This window comes from Elephantulus edwardii, unplaced genomic scaffold, assembly GCF_000299155.1.
Source record: "Elephantulus edwardii isolate Elephantulus edwardi_28Jun2011 unplaced genomic scaffold, EleEdw1.0 scaffold00070, whole genome shotgun sequence".
Lineage (NCBI taxonomy): Eukaryota > Metazoa > Chordata > Mammalia > Macroscelidea > Macroscelididae > Elephantulus > Elephantulus edwardii.
Genome location: NW_006399820.1, coordinates 14,376,988 through 14,403,257, shown reverse-complemented (window position 1 = coordinate 14,403,257; position 26,270 = coordinate 14,376,988). Strand labels below are relative to the sequence as shown.

Here is a 26,270-nt window from a genome sequence, read left to right as displayed (position 1 = left end):
CCTGTTTTCTCAGACATACAGCAAACACACTTATTGTCGCTTGCATTATTGGAAACGCAGCACACTGGACAGTCCCAAGATCCCAAAGGTCTTTTGAACTTATCGCCAAATCCTAAGGTACCAGTGGTCACAGTACAGGTGGAAGATGAGGCAGTCACAGTTACAGCACTCTCTGAAGTCACTGGCAACGTGAGGACCCGCTTAACACCAGTGCCAGGTTTTGGTGTTTCACAGGCTACACATTTGACTGCTTCAGGTTTATTCTGCACTAAACAGGTATCACAATCCCAAATTCCTGCTGCTGGTTTAAATTTGTCTCCAAAGCCTGTCCCTGATGCAGTAAGACTTGGTTTGCCACTTTTAGTTGGCGTTCCGGTCTGCTTTGCAGTCTCTTTGGATGGTAATTTAGTGGCTTGACAGGCTATGCACTTATTGTCAGTCATTTTGTTCTGGAGTAGACAAGTGTCACACTGCCATGATGTTCCAACCTTCAAATTTTCCACAAGCTCAGTTCCACTAGAAGAAAAGCTACTTATTGCTGGTCTTGTATAAACTACAGGGCTTGCTGTTGTAGGCTGAGCAGCAAGAGAATCTACCTTCGGTGACATGAAACCTACAACAGCAAAAGGAGTGTAAAAAAACAAAGTATGAATTAACAAAAGTCCTGATACTGTAAGAACACACATTTACTTTAAGAAAGCACTGACTGGTAGACGCATTCATTACATAAGTGTTCCAGTTAAAATTCAATTTAAAAAAGTTTTCTTTTATTATAGTCTATTATCTTCTTAGACATTTCTATTAATATGCATCAACATATTTCCCCCCTTTGCCCCCGAGTTAATTTTTTAAAGTATACTTACAACGTGAAATATTCTAAGACAATGTTGGGAGAAAAAGGGGAGGAAATTTTGTTTAGCATTTAGTAACTCTGTAGGCTTATATTTGACAGCTTGTTCTCATGTTCTGTAAGGGAAGAACTAAACTGCAATCATAAAAAGGCGGGACCAAATATACAAAAACCTAATCCTTCTTTTATCTTGTTAAATAAGTCATCCATACTTATTAAAAACAAAGACCCATCCATACACTTTTCACTTACTGACAAAGTTTCCAACATTGGGCTGTTATAGGACACTGGTGTTACTGAGAACCAGGGGCCATACCCTCTCTTCCTCAACAACGTCATCCTCCCCCAACTTGATTACCACGGTACCTGCTTTCTCATCCTGATTCCCTATGCCTGCCTGGAACTTTGAGTTGTTGCATTATTGCCTTACACCCTCTGTGAACAGACCACAATGTCATAAATGTCGTGGATGGGTGACTACCAATGTTTGAGTTGTTCGGGGCAGTCAGTGAACAGAGCCTCAAGCCCAGTCATGGCCCCCTATGAGACCTGAAACATCAAGTGCCCTAAGCATTGTTCAAATTTATAACTGTGAATCATCAGTTAATAATAGTCAATAAATGAGTAGGTGTGTAACCACATACACATATACCTAAATTTTAAATGATGAGATTTAATGAAATCTTACATTCACAGTTTAAAGTTAGTCTGAACATCTTTGATTTCAAATAAAAACCATTTATTTTCAAGAACTTTGATTTAATCCCCTTCAAATGATCTATTTAAAAATGTTTCAACTACACAGTGTCCCCAAAAGTACGTAGATATTACAATTCAGGACTGTAGATGGCTTTGTCTCTCTCTTACATACACGCGCACATACACTCAATAAAATTGAGAAATTATTTGAGAACAAGACAATTTGATGCTTTAAGCACATCATCAGATATACCCTGATATTGTCAGATTTTTAAAAAGAGTTGTATCCCATATTGGTCCATCTATATATTGCTATAATTTAGTAAGAAACTCATTATAACAAGTTTTTATTATCGTAAGAGCATTTAACTTACCAGGGTTTTTCAAAACATCTAGGACACTTCCTTCTTTCAGGACTTTGGCAGGTTTAAAGGGACCCTCACAATCTTCATCTCGTTTTGTCACACAGCTAGTACTGTTCAGTGAAGCAGTATCTTGTGCTACAATTTTTTTCAAAAGTATAAAAGATATATGTCAATAAAAAGCACTGAACTATTAAACTTTAAGAAGACAGCAAAGATCTTTCCATCCCTCAGTCAGATGGGGCCCAGCAACACTTCTGGAAGAACCATCATGATGGCCACCCAAGAACTCCAAGCCCAGTTCAAACTCGTGTTGGTGGGTGATGGTGGTACTAGAAAAATGACGTTCGTGAAATGTCATGTGACTGGTGAATTTGAGAAGTATGTGGAGGTGTGGAGATCCATTCCTCCATGTTACACATGAAGAGAGGACCAATTAAATTTAATGTGTGGGATACAGCTGGCCAGGAAAAATTTGGGGGGCTGAAGGATGGCTATAATGTACCATTATAATGTTGGATGTAACATCAAAGAGTTATCTACAAGAACGTGCCTAACTGGCATAGAGATCTGGTTCAAGTATATGAAAACATCCTCATTGTGTTGTGCGGCAGCAAAGTAGACATTAAGGACAGGAAAGTTAAGGCAAAAATCCATCGCTTTCTACCGAAATCTGAATCTTCAGTACTATGATATTTCTGCCCAAAATAACAACTTTGAAAAGCCTTTCCTTTGGCTTGCTAGAAAACTAACTGGAGACTCTAACTTGGAGTTTGTTGCCATGCCTGCTCTTGCCCCACCAGAAGTTGTCATGGACCCAGCTGTGGCAGCACAGTATGAGCATGATTTAGAGGTTGCACAGGCAACTGCTCTCCCGAATAAGAGGATGATGATCTGTGAGAGAACGAAGCTAGAGCCCAGCACCAGAAATCTAGTTTTATAGGCAAGTGTCCTGTGATATCAGTGGTGCCACGTGTTTGCCACTTTATTATCTAGCTAAGTAGAACATGTGCTAATCTTTGGGCTGCTAAAGGAGAGATAAATGGGTTTCGGAGCGAGTATGGCAGTTAAAACCCTTCATTTTTTGGACCTGAACATTTAGCTGTTTTAGAAGGCAGTTCCATACTTGAGTTTCAAATACAAGACTGCTACAGTCAAATCACAATTAAAAAAAAACAAACATCAAAGACAATACCAAAGGGGAAATACTGTATGATTCATCCTATATACTGACCAAAAATATTTACAAGAAGATGACTTGGTAGCAGAGCGGTAGCAGAAAATAGGGAATTACTGCTTAAGGAATATAGTGTTTCTGCTTAGTGGGACTAAAATAATTTGAAATGGATAATTCTAACAGTTGTGCAATATGGTGAAAGTAATGTCATCAAAATGGTAAAAAATATAAAAATGTTACGTATATGCTTTATTACTATAAAAATAAACAAAAATCCTCCCATATCCAAGCTTTTTGACATCAATTTCTAAAGCTTCCTTAAAATATTTAAAGATAATAAATGACTTAAGAGTTTATTGCTATTACTATAATCCTACAGTAAACAACCACCACCACCAGGAGAAAAAGAATGACTTAAGTTTTAATTGTCAATCAATTAGAATCAGTAAAATTGAATTTTTGGACAAAGGTAAACTGCACAAAGAATTTATTTGATTACAGAGCAATCTGCAGTATTGATTTTTTTAAAAAAAAAATCTTAAAAAGAAATATTCAAATGGGCCCTTTATTCCATTTCCAGGAATTCATCCTGAGATTAAGCAAGAATATTTTAAGTCTAGATAATAAAATATTTAAGAATTAAGAGGTGGGTTCATATATGACAACAACACACAATGAAATGTTAATTTTTTTTTAAAAAGAGCAACAGTCTCTAAACTACTATAATACGTAAAAAGAAGAGTTCTTAAATATGACAGAAAAAAATCAGGAAATTTAACTTTCTTATAAAAAGTTTATTCCATTTAAGAATATTTTAATTTTTTTAAATAATTTTTATTATTTTTGTGTGTGTGTGTACCATCAAATCAGATCTGACTGGTACAGGAGGAGACTGCCCCTCCTTCCCCGGCAGAGCATCTGGTGGGTTCGAACCGTGCGCCTCTGGGATTGTAGTTGCAGTTCCTTGCCACTAGGCCACCAGAGCTCTCCAAAGAATATTATTTTAAAAAGTAATAAGACAATGTACAGAATGGCTTGTATGGACTTGTCATTTTCTTCAGCATCAATCTGGATATGCACAGGCGTCACTGTACCAAAAAGAATTAAATGGCACTGAAAATTTTCAGTAAATGCCATATGAGCAGGAGCCAATAATAATGAAAGAGGAAGCTGAAGCTTCAATGAAGACACTGTCAAAAAATAAGACACCAGGAACTGATGTGATACCAATTGAAATGTTTCAACAAATGCAGCCCTGGAAGTGCTCGCCAGTCTATGCTAGGAAATTTGGAGGACAGCTGTCTGGCCAAATGACTGGAAGAGGTCCATATTTGTTTGTCTCCATTCCCACAAAAAGGGATCTAAAAGAATGTGGAAACTAACAATTAACACTAATAACACATGGAAGCAAAATATTTCTAAAGATTATCCAAAAACATATAGAACAGTGCATAGGTAATAAGGAAATGCCAGAAGTTCAAGCACGGTTTAGAAGTTGCTGTGGTCCTTCTAAAGTGGTATCATTGCTGATGCCAGAAAGATCTTGGATAAAAGAAAAGAATATCAGGAGAATGTCTATTTTGTTTTATTGACTATGCAAAGGCATTTGACTGTGTAGAACATAACAAGTTATTGCTAAACGGGAATCCCAGAAGACTTATTTGTGCTCATGTGAAACCTATAACTAGACCAAGAGTCTGTTGTGTGAACAGAGCAGGGAAACACCACATAATTTAAAATTAAAACAGGCATTTATCAGGACTGTATTCTCTCCACACTTATTCAATCTATATGCTGAGCAAATTATTTGAGAAGCTGGACTCTATGAAGAAGAATGTGACATCAAGACTCATCAATAACCTATGTTATGCAGATGACACATCTTGCTTGCTGAAAGCCAGGACTTCAAGCACTTGCTGCAGAAGATCAAAGAATACAGCCTACAACATGGACTGCATCTCAATGTAAAGAAAACAAAAACTCTTACAAGTGGACAAACAGGCAATATCATGATAGATGAAGATAGAGGCAAGGATGACAAAGCTTTGTCTCAGATACTTTTGGACATGCTGTTAGGAAGAGTACTGAATATCCCATGAACTGTCAAAAGAACAAACAAAAATGTCTTCGAGAACTTGGGGCCAGAATGCTCGTTGGAGGTAAAGACAATAAAGTTTTGTCTTACATATTTAAGCCATGTCGCTTGGAGAGGGGCATCATACTTAGAAAAGTGGAGGGTGGGGCAAAGACAGAAAGACCCTCAACCAGGTGGATTTTCACAGTGACTGCAGCAAAGGATTCATGTGTGTCAGGAAGTGCGAGTATGACACAGGATAGGACAGGGATCAGACCTGATGTTCACAGGGTCATACTCAACTCAATGGTAACTAACAACAACTGACAAGTTTATTCCAGTCAATCCTTCTTGCTGACTGCTGATCTTGAGTTTATCCACAGCCTCGTTCCACAGATACAGTCAATCAGATTCTTGTGCATTCTAGTATGTGAAGTTCATAGGGATATATAAGCTGTCACTTCTTACTTTTTAAAATTGATATCTGAAATAACTGACTGTAAAGGTTTTCATGTGATTTCCAGCCTCAATTCTGTCTCCAAAGCCGTATTTTAGACCTATTGAGTTGTCTGTTTCCAACTTCTACATTCATTATCACCTCCAGTTATTACTGACACATTTTTACTTCATGTAGGACAACAAAAATTCCTGTAAGTAGAAACCCTCAATTTCTTCATCTTTGGCTTTAGTGGTGAGTATGTACCTTTAAGGAGTAGTGGTACTGACAAGTATTCCTTGTACGTATATAGTTAATAACTTGCCATCAACAGCATTGTACTTCAAGAAAGAGCCTGAAATGTTCTTTATGATAATGAATGTGACACAATTCTTTAACATGTTATTTCCAGTATTGTTGTTATTGTTAAGTGCCACTGAGTTGTAGATAACTCATAGTGGCCCTATGAATGAAAGACTTGAACACCTGTTAACTTTCATCATTTCTCCATATAGTTTCTGGAGGCAAAATTTCCAGTATAGTGATCATATAATTGTTCAATTAAAAAAACCATCAATCCCAGGCATTTTCATTCACTAACACCTAGGATTATCAATACTATGCATTCCATTTCATTTCTGGCAACTTCAATTTCCTTGAATCACACACAGTGTTCCAATCTGATGATGTGACAAGATTCAAAAGAAGAAGAAAGAGTTGTAAAACAACTATTAATAACTGGAACACAGAATTAAAGACCGCTTGTCATGTCAGTTTTATGGTACTATGGTGGCTTGGATATTACCATGATGCTGGAAGTTATGCCACCAGTATTTAAAATACAAAGACGTGTTTCAGAAGTAATATGACCAGTGACTCATTACTGAAATAACAGGATTGATAAAACTTCATATATATCATAATACTGTAGATTATGGGGTTAGAAGATGAGCCTCTCAACTTGGAATGAATTAAAAATGTGACTGGTAAAGAGGTAGAATGTACTACACCTTAATGATACACATGGAATAAAACTTTCACCCAAAGTCCTTCATTTCCTGATGTGGCATGACTCAAAGTTTAAAAAAATAACTGAAAACATCTATTAGTAATTAGAATACAGAAATAAAATGTGGGTGTGTAAGTTTATGTTTTTGTACAATTCTATTATATTTGTAGGACAATATAGCTGAACAAGGGAAAAAGTGCTCCAGATATCCACTAACATAACCACCAACCTTTCTCCAAAAATAGGAATTGGATTTTTTGATCTGAAAAAATTTGTATTCTTGAATTGGGTAACAAGTAATACACTAAAAATAATATATATACAACTATTGCTATGTAAATATTAGATTTCCTGCCTCCTCAACTTACCTGAATTATTCGTAATTGGTTCTGAAGTACTCCTGGAGCCAGAAAGTTCTGCTGTTTTTGCAACAGGCACACTAAATGTAAATCCAATCTGTGAAGAAAGAAAAGGTACCTCTAAGCATTCATTGTATTTTAAATAAAAGTCAAAATGTCAAATATACTATCTCTCATGATGAAGAAATATGATACACAAAAACAGCACAGAACCTCCCCACATACAGAGTGAGAATTAATTGTAATGTGATTCTCGACTAAATCTTAGAATTCAACTAAATGCTGCTGACCTCCAGTAGAGGCTGGAAATCAAACAGGAGGAGACTGTCCATCTTTCTCCCACAGAGCTGCTTGTAGAACCAAATGGCTAGATGGGCAGCCTCAGAATTAGCAGTTTAACTCTCTACAGACTACACGCCAGAGTTCCCGGTATCTAAGAGGAACTAACAACTAAGAAAACAGCTATAAATGTACAGTCTGGAAAAAAGAGAAACTACGGACTGCTATTAGTACATCAATGTTAAATTTCTTATGCATGGTAGCCATATTGAGGGTACGCACATACAAACACAAAAAAGTCCCCTTTCTATAGAGATCCAGGGACAAGTATTTACAGTATTAAATGTATCATGGTATTTGCTTTTCATTTTTTAAAAAGATAATGTAAACATTTACTTAAGAACACATGGATATGTATGTCCTGAAGAACATTTAAGTATTTATACATTCTAGAGTTCTAGATGACCTAAGAAGAAAAATAATGGTGTTTCTTACCATTAATGACATCTCAGATTTGATAAAATTACACTGTAACTTTGAAATCCTGTCACTGAACATTTAGTATTCCTTGACTGCTACTTACAGATGATGGAGGTAGTACATCTGCCTCAGTAGATTTTACAATTGGAGATGAAAATCTAAACAAAGGACTGCCAGTACTGCTCGGAGAGGTCATTTGTACCTGGTTTTCCAAATTATTAAGAAATGACACAGAAAGAGCTATTTAGAAAAAGAAAATTGACAATAAAAGCGACCTTAAGCAAATTAATTATTCCAAAGAAACCAAAATCATTTTTCCCTTTTAGGTTTAAAAATTACGTTCTAAAATATACTGAATAGAAACTTTTATCAAATATGGCTTCTTCTTAGGAGAGAATATATTCTTTTAGAAGTAGTCATTTGTCTAAAAGGAAAAAATATTTATAAGAATACTCAGAAAAAAGTAAAACCATGGAAGAAAACATTAATTTCAAAAGTCAGTTAAAGATAGAACACTCTCAGTATCATGTATCCTTGACAAAGCTTTATGTTCAAAGAGAAAACCAAATATTTTTAATTTCTTATACTGAGCTATTGATTTTTGTTATAAAAATGATCACTCTGCTTTTAAAAAATATGTGTGTATATATGTGTGTGTGTATATATATATATACACATATATATGGAAAAAGAAATAAGAAAGAACAAACCTTATTAGTTAATGATTCTGAAGGGCTGATGGGTGACGAAGAGGAAATTGTGGTTGTCGAGGGACTAAAAGTGAAGATAGGAAGTGAAGAACTGGATATCGGTAGGGAGATTTTCGGTAACACTGGTACTTCCATTTCCTAAAATACAAGTTATTTTAAAAATATATTTTTTGTTTTTAACATTATTTTCTTTCTAGTAACTGTCTGGTAGGGTGAACATATTCACAAATAGACGTACAACAGAAGAAGGAAGCACGTACAGTCCTAATGATGTTGACTAAATGTCAAGTAAAAAACCAGAATTTAAAAAAAAAAAAACCCAGAATTTAAATCTAATCTATCATCAAGTCACATAAATATGAGAACCAAAAGAAAAGGGAGAAAAATTCTTACTCTATAATCAGTTTTGGTAATAACAGAAAATGTAAAATTCTAAATGATATGTGGCATGGAAATAAATTTAGTGAGCTTTAGTACTGAGCAAAGCTAGTGAATACCACTGATTTTTCAAAATACCATTTTAACAAATTTTGTCCTTCACGTTTCCAATGATCCAGATTAATAGCAAACAAAGAGTTTCTCTTCAGCAGTAGCAGAATAGCTTGTATCTGATCGATGCTCTGGCAGAAAATTATAACCTAGATGGGGGGCGGGGGGTTCCCCTTCAAAACACATAAAATATCTAAAAACAATGAAGATCAACCAAATGCAAACAAGAACATGGGAGGACACTTGGAAGAAGGAAATGGGTGGGAGTGAGTTTCTTGGTTTTTTTGGGGTGGTGGGTTGTGGGGTTTTGTCGTCTTCCAAGAAACATCTTGATCTTTTTATTTTATTGTAATTTGAATGAAAGTTTACAAAGCAAATTGGTTTTCATTCAACTATTCATACATTTGGTTTTACAACATTACAATACCCATAACTGACTCACACTTTTTTCTCATTTCATCCCTATAATTCTAATTTCCATCAATCTTCATATATATACTATGCCTACCTGATTGTAAGGCTTTACTCCTGGGGAAATTCTGCTCATCTGGTCTTTAATAGTTGGTTATTTTAAGTAGTGATTCCCTCTCTGATGTTACTGGTCTCTTTGCAGTCCTGTCTACTGTTTGGCCATGAAGCTAAGTTTTGTTATAGATTCAAATATTCTTGGTCTTTAGAATTTTAAAGAGATCCTTAACAGTGCCTACTGTGTCCTTTCATTTTTGGCTGTTGTTTCCATAAATGTTGACTGTGTTTGCATATCCAAGTAAAATTAAGTCATTAGCAATTTCAGTATTTTTTCCATCATGATGTTGCATTTGGTCTAGTTGTGAGGATGAGTTTCTTATTTTCTGTCTGAGTTTGTGTTACTTGATTTCTCTGGGCACAGAGGATTTCAGAAAGAATCTATAAAACTATTAAATGAGCAATTACAGGGTAAGGTGGCAAAAGCTGCTACAAAAAGGCAGAGGTAATCCTAAATGCTGCACATAAATTGCTCAAATCTCTGTTTTACCTTGCTTCACTTGTGTGAAGCAGACATCAGTTACTAAAACTTAGTTGAGAGGCTTTTCAGCTGCTGCCCACCACTAAGGACAGAATTCACAGTCTGTGTTTAGATCAGTTTAGTGTGAGCGAAAGCAAATGGAGTTATTTTAAGTGTTGCTTACTCAGAAAAACATTACACAAAAAGAAACTTTCAGCTAAAGTAACAAATAGAATCTGCCAATAACCTTCAGGCAGAAAGGTTTGCCAATAATGGATAAATATGACAATTTCAGACATAAGGCCTCTCTTCTCATTTTTAAAAAATATATATAATCACATCCGCAAAGGTGACGTACTCTGAGGCACTCTCGTATAGTCCGTAGTGTGTGGCACTGCTAACAAAAACGATGTAATGCAATTTCATAGCCTAGGATAGACATAATAGCATAAAAACAACAACAAAATACCAGGGGGAAAGTAGTAATTTAAATACATTTATGTTGTTGTTGTTTTGTGCCCATCAGGTCTCTTGCAACTGATAACTACCCTATGTACAACACCCCTAAACCCTGCTCTATCTCAGACACACCTACTCCCATTGCCCTGTGACTGACTCAATTCATGTCATCAAGGGTCTTTTTCTATTGCGCTGTCCCTCCACCCTCCCAAGCCTGATGTTCCTCTCCAAGGATTGGTCCCTTCTTGAAACATATCCAAAGTATGTCAGACAAATGTATATATTCTTTAATTTTACAGAATATCATACAATAATAAGAAAAAAAAGGTTGTTAAAAGGTAAGCACATACACTGGAAACCAATGAGGATTTCACATCATCAGTCATGACCAAACTGGAAAGAACTTTGTTTGAAGCCTTGATAATTTTCATTACAATTATTTCAGAGACTTGTTTTTTAAGGTAATCATAAAGAGTACTATGTTTGGTTTTCTGGGTTAAAAGTCTGGTAGTTTTTGGTTTCTTTTTACTATACTTGAACTAAATTTATTTCAAAATAAAAGATTTATTTAATAACAAAGAGAAAGGCAAAATATAATAAGGGTTTGATTATACATTGTAACTAATAACATTTATCAATTTAAATTGTGATAAAACAAATGTATTTAAAAACAAATAAAAGATTTTATTCTTACAAGTCATGTCTCATATATAGTGAAGAAATAAGAACTTAAAACGTCACAAGATTTGTACAAATGTCAGTACTGAAATAAATGACTGGAAGTCTTTTTCTCTCGATCATACCTGCAACTTAAAGCTGTCTCTTTAAGCTTAAACCATTTCAACATACTCTAGTTGTTAAGTTTTGGTTTTAGTAATACTGAAGAAAGAATATAATCCAATGAACAAGTAATGGTATACTTTTACCCCATCAAATGCACAGAATTTTCAATTAATAATTTTACTTATTATACATACACCAAACTTACCAATTTCTACCATAGTATTTTTCTAAGGAAAATGTATACATGTTAATTGAAAAACACATTTAGAGGGGACAACTTCAACAGCAAATTCTTCTTACGCTGGGCTTTGCAGGCTTTACCATTATTATAACAAAGATTTTAATAAGCTTCAACAATGTTAAGCTATGTAAACCTACCTCATCCTCTAAAGGTCTAGAGGGAACACAGCGTGTTCTCTCTCGTCTCATCTTGCCACCTCCAGAAGATAATCCATTGGCTGCAGGCATACTGAAATTTGGGTATGAAAAATCACTAGAAAAAAAATTGGTAACAATTGCTGTATTATCATGGCTTGTAACTCGTTGCATAATTAAGTTTTTTAATGAACAACTGCTGGTAAGTACAGCTTAATGTGATTTTAATAACAGAATAATTTCTGATGTGTAAAGAGTTTCTTTTGTATTCCAGTTTTCAAATAGGTATATGTGGACATTAAATCTGGATTTCACAAATTAAATACGAAAACATTAGCTGTATGTGAAATGGCATTACCTTTCTTCTTCTCTATTTTGTCCTGATGTCGAATTTTTTTCACATCCAATCTAGAAAATAAGCATATACTTCATGAACATGTACTCAAATTTTTGTAACAGTACACCTATCTATGAATTTTATCCTCTGGAATCAAGAGTTTATGATTTTTCTGTCAATGAATCCTAAAGTGTAAAATTTATAACCCAATTTCTGAAAATAACCAATTGTATAATCACAATATGATTTTATGCATAAAATCTCACTGAACACACCTGCCTATTTAACAAAATAGTATAACACAGATAAAATAAAAATACTTAACTACTACAAGATTTTGACTTGTTTATCTTAATGGCCTATAAAATGTGCAAGTAAATTTGCAAGCATAGGCCTTTTTCATAGGCCTTTTTAAATTATTCTCTCCAACATAAAACATTCCCTTCATTAGAAAGGCTAATAAAATCATCTAAATGAGACCAAATAATCAAAAATTAAAGATGAGACAGTAAACTGGCAGGATCACCTGAGTACAAGAAATGGTGTAACTAAGATGAAACAAACGAGAATGTTAACACGTTGTGAAACCCTAAAATAGTATCAGAAGGGTTTAATTGTCCTCATCCTTAAATAGGAACTTAATTTGCTATATAACCTTTTACTCTAAACATGGTAAGATTAATTTAAGGCAGAAGGAAAGCAACTAGGACTTCTTAGAGAAATGTTTGGAGCAGGAAATGTGCAGAATGAACCTGGATTTAACTTATAAAAATGAAAAGTGACATGGTGTTCAGAACATAATAGGGATAAAGTAAATGGACACAAAAGCCAATGAGGAGGTTAAATCTAGGACACTTTGAACATCAAAAGAAAGTGTTAATTCTTGAATTTAAGAATTAGAGCTGAAATTAAAGCATAACACAAAGACAGAGATAAACCAACTGTTGTGCAGCCGATTCCATCTCCTCACAACTACTCTTAGGATTTCAGAAGAGTGTGAATCTTTAGTGGTAGGATGCTGCCCATCATCTTCCTATGAATCTGCTGGTTTATTTAAACTGATCTCTGGGTTACGTGCTGAGAATTTTGTTACTGTATCCCCAAAAAGATAAGGATAGAGACAAGTATTTAATTAAAAAAAGGAAAGCTCTTTTACTTGAATGTCAACTAATAAATTTAGAAAGAATGATCAAGGTAGAAAACCATTATGTGGCAATCTTAAAAAACAAACAAAAAGAAACTGATTTAATCAAGAATACCAAAGGCAGTGGTTAGGAGGAATAGTCTTATTTTCATGAAGCTATTTATTAGTTACAAAAGTTACTCTGGAGAAATTATATAAACTCCATCTTAATTTATGATCCCAATGCTATTGTGAAAGTAACTGACAACAGTGGCTCCCAATATAATGAGAAGAGTTGTGGAACCTAATAATGAAGACACATCACAAAGCTCCAAATCAAAGTGTACAATAACTGATTTTGACTCTTAAGATATCAACAAAGTTAAATATAAAGAAAAATAGTCATTATTCTAGATTAAAGGAGATGAAAGAGACATGACAACTAAATGCAAGACACAAGTTTGGATTTTTTAACAAACAGCAACTCAACGCCATCAAGTCAGGACTCATACCTGACTCCTCACTATGCCCATCTTTCTCATGCAGAGTTGCTAGTGGCTTTCAATCATTAACCTTTGGGTTGGTAGCTCAGCTCCCTGTATCTCACCCGATCAAACAAATGGCAGCATCCAAATAAAGTCTATAATAATAATATTGCACCAATGCTAAGTTCTTCTGGTTCTGACACCTGTTTTACCGTTATTATGTAAAGGAATTCCTTATCTGCAGGAATAAAATAACACTGGTTGTTGTTCTTATGTACCATCAAGGCAGAACTGACTCATAGCTGACCCTTCAGCAGGTTTTCAGAGGCAATACATAGCACATAAGGAGACTGCCCATAATTCTCCCATGAAGCAGCTGACAGAGGTGCAGCTGGTAAATGTAAACCGTTGGGAATGTATTGAAATTTCTTACCACTAGGCTACCAGAATGCTGCTACATACTCCTCCCACCTCCGGCCCTCAAAAAAGGAAAAGGTTTAAAAAAAAAAGTGAGAAACTGAAGTCTATAAATCTAAAATTTGTTCTACTATTCAGAACAAGTATCTTGGAGAAGGTGCAGCCAGAGTGCTCCTTGAAGGCAAAGATAATAAAGCTTCGCCTCACATACTTCAGGAATGTTTCTAGAAACAGCTATTCCTTGGGGAGGGTTATGGTTCTCCGTAAGCGAAGGAGATCCTCAACTAAGTGGACTGACAGTGACTGCTGCAACAGGGTCTATTGTGTTAGGTAGCATGAGGATGGCACAGGATAGAATATACAGAGGATTGCTATGGGTTGTACTAAACTTGAAGGCACCTAGCAACAAATCTAAAATGGTATTAATAGGGAGCTCAGGTGGCCTAGTGGCAAGAAGCTGTACTGCAATTCCAAAGGTGTGTGGTCTGAATCTACCAGAAGCTCTGCTGGAGAAGGAGGGGCAAACTCTTCCTGTGTCAATAGGGTCCTGTGCCAGGTAGATCTGACTCAACTGTATACAACAAGGAAAAAACCCAAAACAACAACAAAACCACACATGGCTACTAAAATTATATTAACGGTTTTTTTTAAAGTTCAATTAAAACATATAAATGAAATGAGAGAAAGCAAGCATGACGAAAACATTAGCAACGGTTAAATCAAGATTTAAAAGTACTCCAAAATCAGTATTAGTTTTCCAACTTTACTCTGAAAATTTTCAAGAAACTGAGTTGCTATGATAATCAAATGATTAAACATAAATGGGGTAGTAAAATATGTTATATAAGCACAATACTTCTGATTTTCATTAAATACTACCACACACAGAAAGACAAACTCAGGATTCAAAATATTTTCTAAGACAAACAGCTTGATGGTCTCAACAAAACCTGTACCACTCTTATGTATACACCAACCAAGAGAAATGCAAGCATACCAAAGCAGCACTACAATCGTCACTGAAAAGCAGCAACAAAAATATCCACACTAGATGAATGGATGGATAAACAAAATGTCTGTTCAAGCAATGTGTTATTATTCATCAATAAAAAGGCATGAAATATTGATACACACTAAAACACGAGTAAATCATAAAAATATTATGCTGGTATAAAAATCCTCATAGACTCTAGACTTTCTAAAGTCACAGAAGAGGATGAACCCCAGAAAACAGTGCCCTGAAATAATCTTTTTTTTTATTTTTTTATTATTTTTGTGTGCGTGTACCGTCAAATCAGATCTGACTGGTACTGGAGGAGATTGTCCCTCCTTCCCCGGCAGAGCATCTGGTGGATTCGAACCGTGTGCCTCTGGGATTGTAGTTGCAGCTCCTTGCCACTAGGCCACCAGAGCTCCCCTTGAAATAATCTTAAAATGTAAACTCAAAAAGACAACAAAAGGAGAAGAAAAAATATAAGCCCTTCATAGTCTCTGAAATCTTAAAACCAACAACGTAACAACACATAAGCCTTGAACATTATGCTTTTTAGGAATTACGTTAGATATAATTAACAACAGTAACTCCAAACACAGAACTTTAGCAGTAAGGAAACAGTAAGTTTATGTTAAAACGTGAGAGACCATTCTGAAAAGGAGAATGGCCATCATTTCATAACTCAAAAAGAGGTCCTAATCAATGTCACTGAACTATATATACTCTGAAACAGATGCATTAGTCCATTTTGCTGGGTACAGTCTCAACAACAAAAACCATTTTGCAAGTACAAAGAAGGCAGTCACAAAAGGTTTTCTGTGATTGATTCCATTTATATAAAATGCCTAAAACAGACAAATCAAATAGAAAGATTAGTGGTTGCCAGGAGCTTGAGATGGAGGGAAGGAGTAGAGAAAGGAGTGACGGCGAAAGGATAAAGGATTGGGGAATTGGAAAATGGGTGATGAAAATGTCTTAAAATTGATACTGGTGATGGTTGTACAACTTTGTGTTTGAATGATAGCACTCTGTAAATCATCTCATTAAAAAAATAAACACACCAGAGTGACAGTAATGAGACTGAGAAACAGAGAGGCAAAATAAAAAATAATGTGTGAGCATTTCTTGAATGGATCCTGATTTTTAAAAAACCCAAAACAACTGAATATGGATTTCTTGTTAATTACCCTGTAGTACACTTTGACTATGGCAAACCCATGTTGCCACAGACTTGCTGGAAAGTTTTCAAGGCTGTAACCCTTTGGAAGCAGCTCATCGAGCCTGTCTTCTAAGATACCTACCTCCGAGTAAGTTTCAACTACCAAACTTTCCAGTTAGCAGTCTCCTGCTTACCAAGTTGTGTATCTAAGAATTCCAAAAATCTGGATTAGATCCATAGCTAAATCCATTAATGTTAAACTAATTTCAACTTAAAGAGTGACTCTACAAGACAGATTGGGGTTTACAAGGCTGTAAATCGTTAGAGAATCAGACTGCTCTGTCATTCTCTGTTACAACCACTTGTCCCCACCAAGTTAAGCAGATGAGCACTTAACCCCTATGTCACAAGGGCTCTTTATACAGATTACATCTAGTGTTAAATTACAGTAGATGAGGCATGACAGGAAGATATATTCAGGAGATATCTGAATCTGGGACAAAATTTAAGAAATTTATTTTCAGATCATTCAACAACAATCAAAAGACAGAAAATTTTTTGGAAAATAAGTATGTAACTAATGTTTACTCAAACACATTACTCAAAGCAGAATCAAGTCATAGCTGAATCTCTAGCAGGTTGTCAGAGGTTGTAAATCACATGGGAGGAGACTGTCCATTTTCCCCCAGAGCAGCTGGTGGATTCAAACTGCCTACCTTTTGGTTGACAGTACAACTCCTTAACTACAAGGCAAGATTTCCCTCAAGTTTACTAGTTTGATCAACGTAACTATTTTGAAGGGCTATTTCCTCATAATCATAGCTACCAATTCACCAACTTTATGCATTATCCTGTTGCTTAAAGGCAATGGAGAGGTATATTATTTTTAGGCATTCTAATCAATATTCAAAGACTAGTGAAAATAAAACACAAACTCACATTGTGCTTTTTATCTATTTTCTGATTAGTCTTCTTCAATTCACCAGATGGAGTCAAAGAAGGTTTAAAATAAACAGCTCGATTCGGTGCTAGGGAGGCTGGTTTGGGGATCAGGAGCCTCTGAACAGGGGGATACTGAGAGTCCACCTTCCAGGTTAACAAAATTCAGAAAACAAACTTTTGTTACTCATTTATCAGTGACACATATGTAAAAATTACTTAACTCTCTATAATGCGACCTAAAAAAAGTAATGTATCCAACAAATTAAAATAAGAAAATAAACTGACAGTTAACAGAATGGTATAGTTTATTTTTTAAGTACATATATAATTCTAAAATGCTTTACAAATACTTGTATTTTTCTAGATTTAACAGCTTTTCAGCAATAGGAACATGCAAACGAGATAGAAGGAGATCAAGATGAATCCCAAAGACTGAATCTTAAATAAATAAAATTAATTTTGCCATATTTTCCTTAAATTACTATATAAATTTTCTTTGACTATAAAATATTTTAAAACTAGTTATAACAATATTTAAATTAAAAATGTTAGTAGTGAATTTTCCCTCCAAGTGATCCCACACCAACCAGCTGTTCAAAACAAAATTTAAAAACCCTTAAAATTTAAATCTAATTGGTAAAAATGGTTAAGATTTGAGATTATAAAACCAACTGACAGTATTATCTAAGTACCCAAGTGTTTTGTGAATGATCCTGTTAAGGTAAGATGACTAAAGCCAAGGGATTTCACTCTGTCCAAAGACTGTAATGTTCTGAAAGGAGTCCTTTCACTTCGAAGCCTAAGTGAGCAGCACTGGATTCCAGTGCAAAATGTGTGTAGTTACTTGATCTTCCCTAAATCTTCATTACAAATGTGACGCTACAACTCAGTGAGACAGTCTATTCTGTAGACTGTTCACATTATATCCATGAAATGTGAACTCCAATTTTTATGTATCCTTTATCCATTAACAAACTTTATTAATACAGTATTCTCCAACTGATAAAAATTAATTCCATCACAGCTGCTAATTATGACTCTTCTTTTATCTTAGCTCTAAATTTCTTAAAACTGCAAAAAAGTAAATTTTAGTTTCCTTTTCTGCACTAGAGTATCAGTAAGAATAATTTCCATTGACTAGTATCCAATTCACAATTAGTTCATAGAATAAAATTATTTTAATTATAGAGAAATGTTTTCTTAAAAAATATTTAACCTAAGAATATTGAAATAACATAAATAACAAAAAAAGGTATTTCTTTAATTCTAATTATCAAGATGGCTTTTCACGCCTTCATCAAGGTTTTTCACCGCAAATTAAACCAAGTAGAATAAAGAGCAGAGAATGAAAGAGATGTGAAATCATTACATTTTTTTTTTCTCAGATCTAAAATCATACAACAGCATTTAGGCTGACTAGTAAAAGATGTGCCAACATGAACTTCTATTACACAGATCTGACATGCATACTACAGGTTAATGAGGAAAAGTTTACAAAGATGGCTATGTTTAATAAGGAATTTAATTCACTATCCTTCTAGTAACACTTCAAAGCTTATTACATTCCTAATGATTCTAAGATTCCGAAGATGGAAATGCCACTGAACAACTACTGCATATAGAGGCTTCTGTTGCAACAAAGAGGAAAAAGTTATACTGTCCAAGTAGAAACACCTTGTTTGCTCATGTTTCCTAATAATTCCAATTTGTTTATTTGCTACTTTAAAATAAGCACAATACAAATATTGGCACTTCAAATACATTGTTGTCTTACCTTCTTTCTTCTGGCCTGAAAATTTGTATAATCTATCCCACTCCTATGAAGAGGCTGAAAAGAAAATGTACTATTAGAATTAATGAGCAAGGGGTGGGGGAGAGATCCCATTAACAACAAAAAAATATTCAGAAGAAAAAAAATTTTATATGCATATTCAAGTCAACTTACAGAATCTAGGGGCGAAGAAACTGATGGAATTCGTTTTGCATCCTGTTAATATTGAAATAACAAAATTGATATTTATTCAAAGTAATTTGTTACCCTCCAACATTCAACTGTGATCTAAAATATTTACCGCCAGAGGACTTGACATCTTCTCTAAAGACTGCAATATTCGCCGGGCTGTTGAACTAGTCACACCATAGGACTGTGCATTCAGTTGCTTAGCTTTCATCTGTCTTCTCACTGGTGCCTATAAAGTAAAACCTCTATTATTTTCTGGAGTATAAAATCTAAAGCATATAAAGATGAATACCAAGTTTACAAAATAGAACACATAAGCAAAGTTAATAATTTATCTCTGAGTGATGATTACCCTAAGATTAAGTTTAAATAATAGTTTCTCTTTACAGACTTCTTTAAAACTCTAATTTCAGGACTGAAAATTTTTTTTTTTTTTATAATCAGAAAAAGATGGTAATATGTGTCAGTTTAAAAAAAACACTGTTTATGTTGTGCTTTTGAGTTATACTCATAGCTGACCCTCCTGCAAGTTTTTAAAGGATGTAAATCCCACCAGAGGAAACTGCCCAACCTTCTGCTACCATGTAGCTGGTGGATGTGAACAAGTGTTGAAACCTGTCTACTAGATGTGACTTTGCTTGCATTTGAAATACCAATGACATGGTTTTCAGAAACACAGCAAAAAACAAACCACAGTACACAAACCAACAGAAGAGTGACAACATTTTCTCACTACTTGGCAATGCACAGTGGGGCAAATTTTTAAAAAAAGAATCCATTTCTAATTGTTCACTGTTAATATTTTTAACACAATCAATTTTATATACATTTACTCCTCTGTTAATGATCCATTTGTTATGTGACATTTTACATTTATGGCAATAAGAAGAAGAAACGTACTGTATGACTTTTTGAGCTATTTCATAAAGAACATCTAGTAGTAATTAGCACTCCAGTGTAAGGTCAGAGTAATACAAGCTTTGAAGGTTATGGTCACTTATCAACTAGGTTAGGTCATCATTCTCAGTGATTTGGGAGTGAAGTAAACATGCAGAACTCCTTCATTTTGTAATGTAATGTAGTTATGTTCCATTTTTACATAATGTTGAATTTCACATTAACCTGATTTTTGGGACCTAATTATGCTGGTAAGCGTGCAGTGGAGGTACTGATCTTACAATTCTTTGATTCTCTTTTCTTGCAGTCTTGAAATTATCAATGTGGTGTTTGGGGTTTTTTTGTTTTGTTTTGTTTTTAATTATTATCTGCAAACTGGAATATTTTTCTCTTCCCTTCCAATCTGTTTACTTTGCATTCTGAAGAGGTATGGCAAACAGACATTAACTTCCGAATCTTAGAGGACAGTTATTATCAATATTTCACCATTAAATATAATGTCAAGTATTTTTAGATGGGCTTCATTAATTTCAGGAAAAGACTGTATTTTCAAGTTTGTTGAGATTCTTTATAATAAATGGATATCTAAATTTTTGGGGGGGTATTCTCTACTTTCTTTGTTTAAAAAAATTTATTATTAATTTCAGTAAAAATTTACAGAGGCTTTGGATTTCCATTCACTCATTGTTGCACATTTCTCCCCTCCCAAGCCTCCCCCCAGAACACTACCCTCTTTGATAGGAAAAGTAAAAGAAACATTTTTCATTGTTTTACAAACTTTCCCCCAGGTCCACTCCACCATGTAGCCATTGCTCTAGACTCCTGTCATGACAGAAATACCTAATCACATATCTCTTTTTAAAACAGTTTTCTCCCTCCTCTGTTTCAGTGTAGTATACATTATTGAACCCATCTTACTCAGTCGCTCCCCAACCCCAAGGTCAGTCCTTTTACAACAGTGGCACCATGCAATATTTGCCCTTTTGTGACTGGGATATTTCACTCAGCATAATGTTTTCCAGAGTCAACCATTTTGAATAATATTGCATGAGTTCCTTGGTTTTCAATGCAGCATAGTATTCCATTGTGTGAATATACCACAGCTTCTCTAGCCATTCATTTGTTGATGGGCACTTAGGTTGTTTCCAACTCCTTACTATTGGGAACTAAGCTGCAATAAACATGGGTGTGCATATATCTGCTTGAAAGTCAGTTATGGTGTCTTCGGGGTATATTCCCAGTAGTGGAACTGCTGGGTCAAATGGTATCTCTATTTGCAACTTTTTTGAGAAAGCGCCATACAGCTTTCCACAGGGGTTGCACCACTTTACACTCCCACCAACAGTGAGTAAGGGTTCCAGTTTCTCCACAACCTCGCCAGCATTTGTTGATTGCTGTTCTGTTAAATTTTGCTATTTTGACTGGGGTGAGATGGTATCTCACAGATGTTTTAATTTGCATCTCTCCTACAGCTAGGGATTTTGAACATTTCTTCATGTGCTTGTTAGCCATCTGAATGTCGTCTTCGGTGAAGTGCCTGTTCATATCCTGTGCCCATTTTTCTATTGGATTATTTACCTTTATCTTGTTGTGGTGCTCAAGTATTTCATAAATTCTGAATGTAAGTCCCTTATCTAATATGTTATTACCAAATACTTTTTCCCAGTCGATGGCTTCCCTTTTTACCGTTGGAGAAGTTTTTGGATGTGCATAGCGATTTGAGTCTTAGAAGATCCCATTCAGCTACTTTATCTTCTCCTGTTTGTAGGTTTTTCAGGATACTTGGAAGACTGTCTATGTTGTGGATGAGGACTTCTAGTGTTGTTCCTAGCTATTCTGTAATGAAGTTTATAGTCCTTGGTTTTAGTCCTAGGTCCATGATCCACTTTGTGTGCATGTATGTATATAGGCGGTCCTTTGGTTTTCTTCATCATAACATTCATATGACAAATTACATGAATCTTCAAATTCTGAGTCACTCTTGTTCCTATGACAAACCTCACCTGGCCTTGCAAGGAGCTAGACTCAATTTCAATTTGCACAGCAGCCTGTATATACATTCATGAGAAGTATTTGTCTTTAGTTTCTTACTAGCATCTGGTTTGGGCACAAGGGTAATGCTGGCCTCCTAAAATAAATTGGGAAGTATTTCTTTCTTTTACAAGAGCTTGTTTAGAATTACTTGCTTTCATCAATGTTTGATAGAATTTTCCAAGCAAGTTATCTGGCCTGAAGTTTCCTTTGACAAAAGGTATTTTAAACTTCCTTTATTTAAAATAAATAATACTACTATGCATATTACCGATTTCTTAACAAACAACACATAACATGAAATAGATAGGCATAAAACAAATAAAATCAATGTAAGGTCTAAATGCTAAAAACTACCCCCAAAAATCCCTAAAAACTAAGGGGGGGGGGGAGGAAAGGGGATGGAGAGGAGAAACCAAACTAAATAAATGATGGCGATATAATGTGTTCACAGACTGAAAGCCTCAAATTTTGCAAAGATATCCATTTTCCCAAATTGACTTTTAGATTCAATGTAATCCAAATCAAAATCCTAGCATATTTATAGAATAAACACAGCAAATAAACAGAAAGAATAAAAATCTAGAAATGAAGCTACACTCATTTGGTCAACTAATTTTAGAAAGAACCAGTTTCAATGATAAAACAGTGTTTCCAACAAATGTAACCTGAGCATTCACATGAAAAAAATGAATGCTGACTTATACATCCTACAACATATAAAAAAATTAACTTAAAATTAAAACAAGGCCTAAATTAAAATTTACATCAACAGAAACTGAATAAGAAAACTTTATACAGTAAATCTTTAGCCACAGATCTCTTAGATATGACCCCAAAGGCATAAACCACAAAAATACTTATAAAATAATTAGATGCCATAAAATAGAAAACCTGCTCTACAAAAAGGAAAAGATTCAAAAAGGTACATAATATACTGACATACTGGAAACCCTAAGGATGGAAATGACAAGAAGGTAGCACAAGATGCCTAAGAAAGTTAATTGTGGTAATGAAAATGCTCATTCAGTATTTTGATTGCAGCTGATTAGAGAACTACATGCTTTAATCAAAATTCAAATATTCCATAGGAAAATTTTATCGTTTCTAATGATATGCCAATAAAAGCCAAGTGATTCACCACCTTTCATCCTTCCTGAGATAAATATATAGACACAAATAATGTTCATAAATTCTCTAAGAGCAAAAAATAAACCGTAATTTTCTTTTTTGAACCACCACTCACTGATACTTTCTGTAGGTCCAAAAAGTTATCAATACTTTTCCTATTCAAACAAACCTGATATGGTGTACTTCGTAGTTTGGACTGTCTTACAGCAGCTGCTGCCCCACCATATGTTGTTTTTCCAGGATAAAAAGGAGAATCTCCAAGCTGACTTGTTTTAAGGATTGAAGAATTCCCAAGAGACTGCACAGAAACACAGTGATAAATTAAAAGCAATAATTAATCAAATGGAATGTGATTAAATGCAATTATTTGTACTCACAGGGGAAAATGCTCCAAAGGCAGACAAGTTGAATGCTGGTTTTTTTGAGCTGGTGGCAGTGTGCTGTGACAGTGAATGAGAACGTTCAGCCTCTGGGGACCACAGAGGTGGCACTGATGTATTCTTTGAAACAGCTATATCTGAAACAAAACCCAAGAAATGCACAGTAATTGCACCAATTACAAGTCTCTAGACTTCAACAAATGAGGATTACAGCTAAATAAGAGAAAAAGGGTCATTCCACAAAATTTCTTTTTACTACTAAAATTATTTACGATAATGCAAACAATACCTTTATCAGAGGCTCTTGAAGAAAAGCCACTGGTAGTTGAGATGTTGTCATCATCATGCTGAGAGGTAGAATCTTTGATTTCCTTTACAAGGGAAAATCCAGAACTGCCAATTGGGAATGTCGAGGAGGTGGAGGGCTGACAGTGTAACGTAGGGGATTCCAACATGGAGAAATTCAGATGACTCCGATGAAGAGAAGGCCTTGTTAATACATCTGGATAATTTGAAGCAGTACTAGTTGTTGAGGGATCTTAAAACAAAGTATTAATATTATGAAAAGAAAATTCTATACAATATTCTATACAAGCTCACAACCGAAGATCTGTAAGAAAACACACTACACAATACATTATCAATATAAGTCACCAGAACTTTTCTATGACAAGCCCAATTTAAGATATTCTTTAGGCAAACAAGACAACAAAAGATTGAGTCTCCAGAAAAAAACCACAATGTTACAGCTGTATATCCTTCTTTTTTACATATGCACAAATATTTATCATTCCCCCAAATAATCACTGTATGTGCACTTACGCAATTTCTTTTCACTTTCAATGCACTTACAATTTCATCTCTCCATATGTAGTATTTACCTTAAAGACTATATTAAATATTTATGCATTTACTTAATATTTCACCAAATGTGTTGCTGTCAAATATTGAGTCAGCTCTCATACTGAACTCAAAAGTACAACAGAACACCAGTCTTGCATATCCTCACATTTTTAGTCCATTTCATCTCACTGAGAGCCTTCTTTTCCTTCAAACATAAATGCACTTATATTTGCATACTTGTAAGAAGATTCCTCTGGATAAATTCAAAGCTCTCTAACTTGACATATAAGAATTAGGAAATAACACTGATAAAACCAAATATTCCTGAGATGCCCACAAAAAAGGATGAGTAAATCTGAAGTTAGGCCCATAAATTACCATAAGCAGTTTTATGTATTCTCAGAACCAATGGGACTGAGATTAAATGTGGACTTGATCTGAGTATATGTCTATCTTTGCTCATGACAAATAATTCTTAAAACTATGATCCAACTAACTCACAAATAACAAATGACAGCGGGAATTTCTAAAGAGCTTTCAACACTGATTAACCTATCCTGATTTCTATCAATCAAATATTAATTTTTATCATTTTATTTGTAATTATTTAAATACGATAATGAGCATCCTTTCTTATTATAGTCACTGGCCATTTATAGGTTGGCTTCTATTAAGTGCTTATTGTACTCTTAGTAAGATTAATTTTTTTTCTTTTCCTCATAGTGACCTATTCCTGTTTCAAAAGGTACCTTTTATGATAAAGAAAATAACATAATCAAGCATCTGCTTACGTTCCAGGACTATAAAAAATTTTATGTATTTCTTTCTTGGCTATATTCTTGCCTTTATTTCAGTATGTTTATATCTTGACTTACAAAATCAGTTATAATGTAGAAGTATTCCACTTCAAATAGTTACCTAGTTTATACCTGAAAATAATTTTTCAAAGAGGGTGCCATTTCCTCACTGACATGAGAGCCCGGCCACCTGTTATCATACTGTTACTGTTGTTAGGTGCCTTCGAGTCATACTGACCCTATGAACAAAAGATCTGAACCTCTGATCTATCCTGCGCCATTCTCAAAATTCCTAACAGACAAAAGTCCACTGCAGCAGTCACTCTGTCAATCCACCTAGTCGAGAGTCGTCCTCTCCTCCACCAACCCTCCACCCTACCCAGCATCATGCCCTTCTCCAATGATTAGCCCCTCTTAGCAACATGCCCAAAGTATGTGAGGCGAAACCTCGCCATTCCTGCCTCTAAAGAGCAGGAATCTCCAAGAGGAACTGCACCCTTTCCAAGACATATTTGTTTGTTCTCTTGACCATCCGTAGGATGTTCAGTGCTTTTTCCCCAGTACTACAGCTCAAAGGCCTCAATTCTTTTCCATTATCCTTATTCACTGTCCAGTTCGCCAATGCATAGACAAGTAATCAGAAAGACCATAGCCTGAATAAGACATACCTTAGTTCCCAAACTGATATCATTACTCCTCAAGAATTTGGAGATGTCCCTAACTACAAAACTTCCCAGCACAAAACATCTCCTTAATTCTTGACTGCTGGTACCAAGGGTGTTAATTGTGGATCCAAGCAATATGAAGCTGTTGACAATTTCAATCTTCTCTCCATCCATCATGAAACTGCTTATTGGTCCAGTGATAAGAGTGTTTGCTTGACATTCAGATGCAATCCATACCAAAGTCTGTATTCCTTGATTTTCTGCAAGAAGTGCTTAAAGTCCTCCTCACTTTTAGCAAGTAAGGTTGTGCCATCTGCATAACACAGATTATGAGTCTCTTCCTATCCTGATGCCAGTCCCTTCCCAATTTTAAACCATGGAGTGTTCCCCTGCTCCGTTCACACAACAGCCTCTTGGTCCAGGCATAGATTTTGCATGAGCACAATTAAGTGCTCTGGGATTCCCATTCATCTCAATGTCAGCCACAACTTGTTATGATTCACACAGCCAAATGCCTTTACATAGTCAATAAAGCACATTCTTCTGTTATTCTTTACTTTCAGCCAGGACCCCTCTGACATCA

General features: G+C 35.0%; 1 protein-coding gene and 1 pseudogene across 1 annotated transcript in view; one reads left to right on the top strand and one right to left on the bottom strand.

Moving 5' to 3' along the window:
• NUP153 (nucleoporin 153kDa) overlaps nucleotides 1–26,270 on the bottom strand; it is an 82,166-nt gene that overhangs the window by 28,561 nt on the left and 27,335 nt on the right. Inside the window, exons 3-16 of the mRNA XM_006888692.1 lie at nucleotides 23,672–23,920; nucleotides 23,380–23,519; nucleotides 23,172–23,300; nucleotides 19,056–19,172; nucleotides 18,929–18,970; nucleotides 18,758–18,811; nucleotides 16,981–17,127; nucleotides 11,885–11,934; nucleotides 11,530–11,644; nucleotides 8,436–8,573; nucleotides 7,829–7,927; nucleotides 6,976–7,063; nucleotides 1,924–2,049; nucleotides 3–613 (exon numbers count right to left, since the gene is read on the bottom strand). Coding sequence (XP_006888754.1) covers nucleotides 3–613; nucleotides 1,924–2,049; nucleotides 6,976–7,063; nucleotides 7,829–7,927; nucleotides 8,436–8,573; nucleotides 11,530–11,644; nucleotides 11,885–11,934; nucleotides 16,981–17,127; nucleotides 18,758–18,811; nucleotides 18,929–18,970; nucleotides 19,056–19,172; nucleotides 23,172–23,300; nucleotides 23,380–23,519; nucleotides 23,672–23,920 — 2,105 coding nt within the window. The remainder of the gene's footprint in view (nucleotides 1–2; nucleotides 614–1,923; nucleotides 2,050–6,975; nucleotides 7,064–7,828; nucleotides 7,928–8,435; nucleotides 8,574–11,529; nucleotides 11,645–11,884; nucleotides 11,935–16,980; nucleotides 17,128–18,757; nucleotides 18,812–18,928; nucleotides 18,971–19,055; nucleotides 19,173–23,171; nucleotides 23,301–23,379; nucleotides 23,520–23,671; nucleotides 23,921–26,270) is intronic.
• LOC102872830 lies at nucleotides 2,183–2,811 on the top strand (annotated as a pseudogene).